Here is an 11,732-nt window from a genome sequence, read left to right on the forward strand (position 1 = left end):
TTCCATTTTTAAAATACCAGATGTTATAATTTCCCCTAGCTCTAATTTCGAAACAGAGTTTGGCTGAAATATAAATGTCCTCTGTGGTTTTGGGGGGGGGGACGACAGACAATTATTCACACCTATAGGTAGTTAACTTAACACACATGTCTTCGGCCTGTGGGAGGAGCCCGTCCCCTGCTAGATGATGGTAAACCACCACACTGGTACTGGTTTGTGATGTCAAATATGATTTTGTAATATCTTAGAAACTATAAAGCCAACCTGGAAAAAAAATCTTAGTATTAGTAAGTAAAGTCACCTTTCTGTTATGTCCAGTAATATTATAACCAAACCTGTGTAGGTGCACAGAGTGAGTGGGTTAATATGTTGTGGAGACTAAAGGAAAACTGATGGTAGGACAAGAGTTACTGCTTGGGCATGAGGTCCATAGGTCTGACACCTGATGATTTATTAAAACACTGAGTGCCTTCAGATTATTAAATGAACAGGATAAGGACCCGAGAACCTAAATCACTGAGTTATGGGTACACGCAGAGCCATAATTTCACACAAACAAACTAAAGACTTGGTATAACTGGCCACAACTCCATTTTTATTACATTTCTGCTGGTTTACTGAACACAACATGGTATTTTAGATGTATTGCTTTTGGATGAGGCTGTGATAATTAGAAACTATCTGTGAGGAATCGTCCGCACTTCCGTGATACAGTCTGTTGATTGAAGCTTTATCTTCAAAACTGATATCTGCAATAATGTACTCAGTGATCAGTTTATTTTTACAACACAACACGACAGGCTTGCCACAGAGATTATCTTTACAAAGCTCTAAAATATGAACATCCGGCACTGTGTTTATTACCGGTCTATGACGGCAGGCATCATAAGATTAAACTTTAAGGAAGCACAGCTACAAATGTGAAGTGTCCCTAATAAAGTTGATACCTTACAACACTTACACCAATAGTTACAAGTTAACTTTGAGCACATGTTTGCTTAAAGGGCTGAACCTTCACTGAGTGTTAAAACTATAAAATAATCTCGACACAAGGTCATTTGGGATGAGAAAGTAGAGGCTGAAAAAAGCAAAAAACAAGGGGAATGACTCGGGAATAAACTTTTAATCCCTAAAACATCATTCATGGTACCACGAGGAAGTGTTTTTAAAAGTTGCTTTTACAACTGAACTCTTAAAAAGCAAAATTAAACACACAAAAAAGACTCAGATTTTAACAGACTCAAAGGATATAGATGTCCACGAGCGTTGGAGGACGTGGGGCTTTAATTTGTAGAATTAGGTCGGCCTTTTTTTATTAATTCAGAGTATAAGCTACAGAGAATCAATGAATGGATAGTATGTTGTGAAGCTACACTGTGCTCCTGTGACTCTAAAGCAGCGCTGCGCCTTTAAATATGTGCGCTCCTCCCTCTCCTCAGTGACAAGCCCGCAGAGCCTCTTTAACGCATCCAGTGGAAATGACAAACCAGAGGCGCACCACGGGCCAAGCATGTCCAGTAATAACAATAAGCATGGGCTTTAGCATCATCGGCTCACCCGGCTCTCACATCCCGAGAGAGTAACGAGGTTCATTTGGGCCGTTTCGTCGCTCTGCGGACGCGTCAAAGTTGGAGCGAGCTCACCGAATGGACGGTCGATGGACTGGAGTCAAACCTCCGCTTCAATCGGACTGAAGGAAGGAGGGAAAGAAACCTCTGCATGTTCAAGTTTCCTGCTCCCACCGGAGGGGCATCGCTGCGTGTGTGTTGGATGTGTGTGCGCGCGTGTGGAAGTGTGTGTTGGGTGCGTTGCGCCCTCAGGAACAGCGGCAGGAGCAGCGGTGGCGTTGGTGGTGGTGGCCGCGGGAAGGGAAGTTTAGCGCCGTGATTTTTTTTTTCTTTTTTTTTCTTTTCCTTTCCTCTGTTCTGTTGTGTTGTTCTCATGTCACAGCAGGCGACGGGGGGATTAACGTTTCACTGATGAGAATTAATCACTCGTGGGGATGCTCTGTGATCGTGACTATGACGATGATGTCGAGTAAGAGCGTGGAGTGGCTGCAGGAGGAGCTGGAGTCCGGGGCCAGCTCTCTGCTGTTGCTGGACTGCAGACCCCATGAGCTGTACGAGTCCTCGCACATCGAGTCGGCCATCAACCTGGCCATCCCGGGCCTCATGCTCCGGAGACTGAAAAAGGGGAACCTCCCCATTCGCTCCATCATCCCCAACAACGAGGACAAGGAGAAATTTGTAAAGAGGTGCAAGACGGACGTGGTGGTGCTGTACGACGAGGCGACCTCGGAGCGGCAGGAGTCCGGGCTGGGAAGCTCCGTGCTTGGGCTGCTCCTGCAGAAGCTCCGGGACGACGGGTGCAAGGCTTTTTATCTAGAGGGTAAGATCAGATTGCTTTGAATCTAGAGGTTTTGTTTGGGTTGTGGTGCATTGGTGCCTTTTAATTCATAAAACTCTCACACTACTTCCTCTCAAAGTGGACTGCAGCAAATTGCTTGAATTTCGCTCTGATTTGATTAACTTAGACAGTCCCAGATGAACTGGACTAGTGTTGTTGTAGTGTCACTCACTGCAATTAATGGGAAAGAAAGCGAGTGTAAATCACACTGATTTATCAGACCTGGGATGCTGCACTTAAACGCCGCACTAAGTGAATTTGGTGTTTTGGGGGGTCGTGGCACGCCTGGAACAGATTGTCTTTTAAGGCAGATTTTATCTGGTGGAGTCACATAGCTAAGCTTGAACAAGCCACTCCTATCAGTAGCTTATAAAACATTATTGCATCGATAAAGTGTTTGTAGGGGGGATTTGAAGGGGGGTTAAAATGTGGCGCCACTTCAGATAAATCCAGCTGTTCTCATCTGTCCACACACACACACACACACACACACACACACACACACACACACACACACACACACAGTTGATGAACACTGAATGAGTTCCGCATATTAAAATAAAGTGTCACTGTTACAAAATCAGGCGGTGTGTAACAAATCGGATCCAGTGTCAGAATGAAGTAGCTGTTCGACAGATGTTTCCTGCTTCCGACCAAAATCATCGCTTTTATTTTTACTTATTTATTGATTGATTCGCAAAGCGTGGAAATTATTTAGGAAGAAGAAAAGCGTCAACAACGCCTTGTAATTTCATCGAGTGCTTTAAAAAAAGAAAGAAGAAGCAGTTTCAAATGCGGCGTGTTTTCAATTAAACGCTGCAAGTACACGCCCCGCCATATTGAGCTCCTTCAGGAAAAGACGAGCGGTTTTTTTTTTTCATGAATGAACACTGAAACCAGGACACGACGACGGGCTACGAAAAATCCCACAGAAAAAAGCCGACATTGTTTAAAAAAAAGACAGTTAATAGGCGATGAAATGAGGTGTTATAACCATAGCAGAGAGGTATTTAACCACGAGAAAATAGAAATCTTTGACGGGAGTCACGAGCCTCGAGCTGCCATTCACAAAAAGTCCGCTGAGCTGTGTAGTGTTGTAGCTGACTGTCCTGCTCAGCTTTTCTCAATGGAACCACATCTGTCTACACTGTTCCCCCTCTCTCTCAGACTGACGTAAATACCAACTTATTATAATTTATCTGTCACGGGTGTGTGTGAAAATATGCCGTGGATCTAATAAAAGCGTTTTTACACACGTAGGATATCACGTGCAATTCAAAGTTTAATACCGCCTCTGATATCTGAAGCAACTGTAATAAAAAAAAAAAAGAGTGAAGAGATTTTCTTCATTTGGCCAATTTTAGCACCAAATTTTTCTCAGATTATTTGGACTCAGTGTTAATTTCTTCATATCCAGGCTCATGTTAAATGACTCATACCTCCTGCCTTTGGTTATGCACAAGTTTTAAACCCCCCTCCTCTCCTCCCAGTGAAATTGCTTTCTTGGCTTTATACTAACATGTTTTGTTTTTGCTTGTTTTTCCTTTGTCTTCATCATGCTCCAGGAGGCTTCAACAAGTTCCAGTCAGAGTACCCAGAGCACTGCGAGATCAATTTGGACTGCTCCTGTCCCAGCAGCTCCCCACCAGCCTCCGTCCTCGGTCTCGGAGGGCTCCGCATCAGCTCCGACTGCTCAGATGGGGAATCGGACCGCGAGCCGGGCAGCGCCACAGAGTCGGAGGGCAGTCCGCTCCCCAACAACCAGCCAGCGTTCCCCGTCCAGATCCTGCCCTACCTTTACCTGGGCTGTGCCAAAGACTCCGCCAACCTGGATGTGCTCAGCAAGTACAATATCAAGTACATCCTGAACGTGACGCCCAACCTGCCCAACATGTTTGAACACGAAGGGGACTTCAAGTACAAACAGATTCCCATCTCCGATCACTGGAGCCAAAACCTCTCTCAGTTTTTCCCTGAGGCCATTTCTTTCATAGGTGAGTGGAGAATGCTGTGCAGTTGTCTCAGATATCCGTCAGGTTATTTTAGACAAATGTGTTTTTGGGTCAGGGCAGGGATCTGAAGAAGTTAAATTCATTATCAATCAGTGTGCTGGTTGGGCCCAATGTCTCATATTTAAGAGGCATGTTTTGTCAATCACAGTCCAAAATCCTCATATTAGATTGTATAATAAATTAGAGCCAAAAAACAAAGCACTGTATGAAAGTATGTCAATGGATGAATGTGAAAAAGAAAGAAAAAACAAAACAAAACAGGGCTTTAAGTGCTCAATTAGAGTCACAGAGTTACAAAAGTGCTATTTAAGTACTAGTCCATTTAGTGCCGTTATTATCTGCTCTTTATTAGTCACTCTCGCTGCATTTATCCAAGATTTTAATCATAAGTCGTGCATATAAATAGCTTCTTTGGAAACAGTTTAAGATGGATGTTAGCGTGGTTTTGCTAAGCCTGCATTTCACCGTGATTGATAAAACAGGAATTTAAAATCGTAGAATGAAAAGGCAACTCTGTGAATAAAACATGGAAATGGATTCTTTGAGAATGAGGTCACGCAGAAGAGTTCTCATCTCGTCCCATTTTCAGTGTTTCCCATCATTCCCGTCATTCCTTCTCACTTAATTTTTAGAGAATGAGTGAATTCCCTCGCCGATGAGTCAGTGCTAAAGTCTTCATGCATGTCTTAGATTGTCCAGACCACCGACTCTACCCCCCGCCCCTTTTGTTTTCCTTTAGAGTAATGATTCATTGTAGGTGGCAGGAAGTGAGACATATGCCAGAGCCAGAGGTCGTGGCAGATTTGGGTCACGCTGATGTTAAATGGAGCTGGCTGTAATAAGCAGGGATTACAGCAGATCTTTTTTTGTAAATAACGGGGTAATTATGGGTGAAGGAGATGCCGATATGACTTCACACTGCGCTGCTGAAAGTTGCAGTCCCTTAAATGCCTAAAATTATTGTTTGTACGTGCTTTTTCTTTTGTGAAAGCAAGAATGCAGATGGGGAGGGAGTTGAAGTTTCTTGCATAAATGAAAATCCTTACGTTACTGCACATGCAAAGAACGAGTAAAGTGACGTAATCAGTTAAAGCCCGTTACTTATTCGACTTCCGAGGCTTCTCGAGTTGGTTTTTGACTCGTCGGGCAAGGATTTCTGCCCCTGTCTTCGTTGCGGAAAGCGAGCGCACATCACATATAAATTTAATTTTGCATCGCCTTGGCAGCCTGAGCTCATGAGCCGACTGACCCCAATCCTACAACAAGAGACGTTGGCAGCGAGAGATGAAAGAGAGAGGGAGAAAAGAAAGGAAGGAACGGAGCACTTAACTCTCACTCTAATGGCCTGTAGAGATGCGAGTGCAAGGGCTCGAAACTGATAGGTGGATGGATGTAACCAGTTAATAATGTAAGATGCTTTTTCTGTTCAGGTTTTCCTACAGACCGAGAGCTAGAAAGCAGAATGAAAAATTACACTTTGCCGTCAGCGACAGAGGTCACTCTGGATTGAAAATATAATAATCGCAATGAGGCACTTCTGATTTTTCATTCTGGTTGTTCTAGGCTCACATCTACAGCTCATTTAGACCGACCACATAATCTAGCATGTGGTCACTTGCTGTAGGAGTAAATCAGAGTACCGGGGGAAAACCACAGGGTGAATATGCGAGAAGTTAAGTCACGGCAGCGTTAAATGATAAAAGCCAGTCTCGTTTGCAAATGTTGGTCATTTAATGACTTAAAAGTACCTCAGAAAGTAACTCAGTTTTCATGATAGCCACAGATTACTGTTTGTCAGTTCTCGCTATGACCACGTGATGTTATTCAAAAGTTTCTCTGCAAATTAAAGCACTGTGGGGCCACTTCCACTGCAGTATGACCCAGTATCAGGCAGGTTTTTGTTACTTGCTGATCTAGTAGAAATAGTGCCAGCTGAGCATTTGAACCTTCTCAAGTCCCGGAGCTCTCCAGTTAGCGAAAGCCTGTCTGAGGTACACTTGCTTCACTCTTTTGCCTTCTTTTCATCCTCAGGCGACGAGCTCTTTGGAAAGTCTGCGTTATAATATATAGAGAAAAACTTTTCCTTCTGATTCATTGATCTTTTTAATTCCCAGTGTTGAGAATGAAACACGGTCAGTAGTCATGTCTCTCATTCATGTTCTCATCTCCTTGTTCCCTCCTTCCTCCTCAGACGAGGCGCGCTCCAAAAAGTGTGGCATACTGGTCCACTGCCTGGCCGGGATCAGCCGCTCCGTCACCGTCACCGTGGCTTACCTGATGCAGAAGCTCAACCTGTCGCTCAATGACGCCTACGACTTTGTGAAGCGGAAAAAGTCAAACATTTCCCCGAACTTCAACTTCATGGGCCAGCTCCTTGACTTTGAGCGGACGCTAGGTCTCAACAGCCCCTGTGACAACCACTCGAACTCGCCGACGCACGACCAGCTCTTCTTCACCACCCCGACCAATCACAACGTGTTTCAACTGGACACCCTAGAATCCACATGAAAATGAGAGTCTCAGTTTCATGTGGATTGCCCCCATTGCAACTTACGAGGATTTGGGGTGGGGGGCATGGTGGTATGGTTACCATGTCTGCAAGTGGCTGCACTGCAGGAGAGCAGAGTTTTAATGAATGTTTTAGCCTCTTGAGGCTCGTTGTCCGAGATCCTGACCATGGAGCAGCGTTGACGTGTCAGGAGGAGTCATGGATGCCACGTTAAAGGGTTTTGGGGGGTTTTTCAACCCAGAGAAGGATGCTGTGGGTTAACAAAGCTGTTCTCCCTTAACAGCTTGTAAACGAAGAATGAGGGAGGTTTAACTTGACTGAGAAACTAAATGATTGCAGCAGGACAGAAAGCTTAATACAAAGATAGGAACACGGAAAATCTTTAGCGCTTGATTTATAAGATGACTGCATCCTCCTTGTCTCGGCTCTCGAGCCGAGGTGACTGGTGCCAAGTGGAAAAGCTGGGATTTACTCATAGGAAATCTCACTCTACTGAATGTAGAGTTTTTAAAAACCAAGGAATTAACTCTCACACACACACACGATATAAACACAGTATGTATGTTTGTACTGTATGTATGTTAACGTACATAGCAGAAAATGTATGGGCAGTCCTTAACAAATTCAGTATGTCTATATGCATTTTTGTATATTTTCTATGTACATTTACGCACAGATCTATACCTTATATATAAATATATTTATCTCAAGCCATATAAATAATGGCTTAAGAGATTGTAAAATTAAAGTGGAATGGGTTTTTAGATGGTCTTTTTTTTTAAGTTTTGTTTTTTCTTTAGGTTTATGACCTAATGCAGTTTGCACAGTGGTGTAGCCATTGACTTTGTTGGCCTGTGCTGGAAGCAGTCAGATAAAGAGACATTCAGAGAAGAGGAGCGGAGAGGTCAGTCCCAGGCTGCGACGAGTCCTGACAGCTGCACGGCTCAGCGGGGAGGGAGCAAAAACTGGGCCCTGAGCAGAGGAGCAGGGATAGGGGTTAAAACAAGCAGCAGGCTGGAAGTAGGAATTGATTCACGGCTGGAGATGGGAGAAATTACTCCTGCGTGTTTGACACTTGGCCAACTGTTTTCGAGCGCATTTCCCAGTTCCTTCTTCCTTCCCTATATGACTGTTCATCCAGTTGTTTCAGTCAGCTGTTCTGAAGATTTTAATCATTTGTTTCGTTTCGGTCAAAAAGTCAGTTTCGGTCAAAGTTCCTCAGTTATTGATTTCATCAACACAGTTGTTCCACCAGCACGTTTTGCCAAAAAGGGTTACTCGGTTAGAGGTTACGGATCAGGGACAGGAAGTCAGTATTAACATTTCTGGGTCACTGAGGTACTTTTTGGGCAGATCAAATGTATAACCTGCACCCCAAAGTTTTGTTGGCCTATGTTAGCTTCTTGTGTGTTTCAGGACCGAGGGTGGGGGGTCGGGTTGGGGCTTTACTTTGGTCTTTGTGTTTGGATTCTGGTCTGGTTGACTGGGACTGGCTTCCGCTAGACTTCACTTACTTCAGCAGTTTCACGTCCCTTAACAGCGTTGGAGGAAATTGAGAGGAAAGGTCTTTCTAAAAACTAAAAAAAGAAGGGATCACTCGTTTTGTCAAAGAAAGCTTTGTCTGAGTTGATTCACCCTTAAGCCTTGGGTATATTATTATATGAAAGCTATATTAAACACAAATGAATATTAAACAGATCTTTATTATTTTGTATACCAGAGCATGCTGTGGTGCCGTATGCTCTCTAACAGTAGACTCAACCACAGGCTGGACGTTACTTTACCAGGTGGAAAGACAAATAATGAGGACCGTTTTATTTAACTGCTGTTGCTGCTGAACGCAGTGGCACACAGCATGTAGTCAAAGCGTTTTCTGAGACAGCGTCCACATCTGTAGCGCTTCAGCAAACCCGCAGTGATTTTTGAGAAAGACTCCAAACAACACCACGCTAACTGGACTTCTAGGTACACTGGGCCTCATGAAAGAACATTTTCTTCTTCGTCTTCTTCGTGCGCGGACGTGTTATAATTGCACAGCTGAGCCTTGTGAACACCACCTGTTAATCAGAAAGTCTGCTCCTTAAAGTTGAAACCCCCAAAGTTTACTTTGGGGGTTTCATGCTCAAAAATGTTCCTAGCAGAGGGTCACGCTGCGGAGATTAAAGTCTTGCTGCCGGAAATCAGCAGACAAAAAAAACAACAAATATAGCAATGTCCGTAATTACAATCCCTGAGAAAAAAGAAGAGAAATAACCTGCTATTTGCAGCTGTAATCAGAGAGCTGTATGCTCCCAAAAAAACAAAAACACCCTGCTAAAGCAAAGCAGTCCAGGTGGTGTTCTGTGCCAGGTGTAGCAGGGGATATGTTTAGCTCGACAGGGACCAGTATAAAGATGCTGAGGCAGCTGTTGTTAGGAAACAGTGACCCCAAAAAGCTGGAGGTCATGTTCACTGCTTGCTCATGTATTGAACAGAAGTCTGCTTTTACAAAATTGGAAATGTTGTGAAACCTCACAACCTGCAAACAGGTTGTTTTTCATATACTAGTGAATATGAAAAGATGAATACCGTGGAGATATGTGTCCAGCTTTAGGGCTAAGTGGTAGATGCTGAGGTTTGCTATCGATAGAGCACGCTGTCGGGTTAGAGTTAGAGATCTCCTCATACAAGGCGGTTTTTGCACGAGGTCCAGTGTTCACAGCAAACTGCGTATTCAAAGTCGGGATGTGGACGTTTGTCTAAACAGAAACCACGAACGGGGTTTTCTGCGAGCACAGCAGGGGAATCTGAAGAGGGTTGGTTTTAGCTGGCCTTATATAATCTTTCTAACTTGTTTCTAATGCTGACTGTTCAATACTCTTTGTATCTCACTTTGGAAAAAAGAATTGTGTGGAAAGAAGAAGAAAAGGTTTGTTATCTGTTATTGGAATAAGAGCACGGTAATAACAGAGTACAAGCTGTCTTTTTGCCGTAACGGGTCACACGAGGTCCTCTTTGTTACTCTGCAATATATCAAAACACCTTTTTTTGCAGTATTTTGTAGATCCAAGACCTCAACATTTTTAAATTCTCTTCTTTTTGTACTATATCTATTCTATATAATTCCACAAGATCCAGCTCGATTTATGGCTTATGGACTGAAGTAACATTTCTCCTGGGGTGTACAAAATATAGGGCCAGTGTGTCCAGTACAAACCTGAAAGACTTGCAGATTTAAAGACACACACACACACATACACAGACTGCTCCACACAGACAGAGCTGTGGTTCAGCATGCCAGTTATGTTTCACAATAGGCCCTTACGCCAACCTGGCTTGAATAATTACAGTGATTAAGGTGTTTTTCCTTCTTGGTTTTGATATAATGTGCTCTATGCTATTCCTGTGGCCTTTCAATATGAATATACTTTATATATATATATGAGTTTATATGCAAAAGTTCCTCTCCTGGTATAGCATCAGAGATGAGAATACTACCACCATGCTTGAATGGACTTTCCTTGTCTGGAGTCATATCCCACATAGAATAGGAAAAACACAGAGGACTTGATCACTTGCACCCTGGGATTGAAATATATTTCAGAACAGAGCTTTTCTATTTAAAAAGAAACAATTGACTTCAAGCTGCTTTCTTGTGATTTTTTTCTTTCTTTCTTTCTTTCGCGTGCGTGCGTGTGTCTTTGTAACAATGAAAGAGAAATTAAGTGTTTTTCTCTGTTTGTAAATTTGCCAGATCACGGGAACGGCCGTTTCTGTGTCCTTAAACTTGTAGCTACATCTTGGTGAAATTGTGCTCTGGAGAGAAAGGTGTGAATGAGCGAGAGGAGGCGAGGAGCGAGGCGTGAAATACAAAGCGAAAGAAAAAGTGAATGATTTAAAAATGTTACCTCAATGAGGAAATTTTCAGGGATTTTTTTGACAATGCATCTTGCATCGTGTTACAGCTTCAAAGTCACGTTGAATAGCTGTTTTGTATTGTGCTGTAAACAGTTTTTGTTTTGTTTTTTTAAAAAAGATGCAATCTGTCTGTGTATAAAAAGAAGGGGCGTGTTAACTGGGGCAGTTTCACCTTTCTGTCAGTATATTGAATCAACACAAGACATGTTTATACCGCAAATAAATATTGAAATATTTTTTTTCTTTAACATGTTTCCTCTTTATTTCTGATCATCAAAAGTATATTAGAAATGACCTGTGAGTTACAGTGAATGAAGAACTAGGTCTATTTATTGTTCGCTTACACGGAACGTGTTGGTTTATTTTTGCACTAAGAAATTACTGATTACTATTAGTAACTGGTTTAAATCTGAAGATTAAGACTTTTACCTTATACTCTACACCCTATCCGGTCGTTAAGTCTGACGTCACTGGCCGTGTCTGGGCCTAAACTCCGCTGCAGGTCCATATATCAAACGATCACTGTGGCATTACTGAGAGTTGAAAAACTGTCTAAAGTCTTTCATCTTTAATAAAATGATCAGCGTTCTGCTCTACCAGGTGAAACAATTGAGTTTAACATCCAGGCATCCATGAAAACGGAATTTATGACATTTAATGGAGTTAGAAGTTAGCTTGCTAGCTTCTATCTAAATACAATATAGCATGTCCTGACTGCGGGGTTTTGTAAACAAATTAAAACGTACAGCTCTGTTATCACTTCCAGCATAAATGAAGACAGAAAACTAAACAGCAGTGACGTTTGTAGGGTTACTGAAGTTTGGCTAGCTGGTATATAATGATGTGCTACGTGACCGCTAGCGACACAGCTATGTTAGCATAATATAAACAAGCTAACTTTTTTTCCA

At 42.8% G+C, this 11,732-nt stretch overlaps 1 protein-coding gene across 1 annotated transcript; it reads left to right on the forward strand.

The window, feature by feature from the left end:
• Positions 1-1,459: 1,459 nt before the first annotated feature.
• Positions 1,460-11,072, forward strand: LOC146574529 (dual specificity protein phosphatase 7-like). Its single transcript, XM_085274258.1, has 3 exons — positions 1,460-2,388; positions 3,972-4,400; positions 6,610-11,072. The coding sequence occupies exons 1-3, from the start codon at positions 1,980-1,982 to the stop codon at positions 6,924-6,926; spliced, it is 1,155 nt and encodes a 384-aa protein (XP_085130384.1). The 5' UTR covers positions 1,460-1,979; the 3' UTR covers positions 6,927-11,072.
• Positions 11,073-11,732: the final 660 nt, after the last annotated feature.

This window comes from Mchenga conophoros, linkage group LG5 (genome assembly GCF_057382185.1).
Source record: "Mchenga conophoros isolate Kocher_MC1m ecotype Shallow Benthic linkage group LG5, M_conophoros_male_GT1.1, whole genome shotgun sequence".
Classification (NCBI taxonomy): domain Eukaryota; kingdom Metazoa; phylum Chordata; class Actinopteri; order Cichliformes; family Cichlidae; genus Mchenga; species Mchenga conophoros.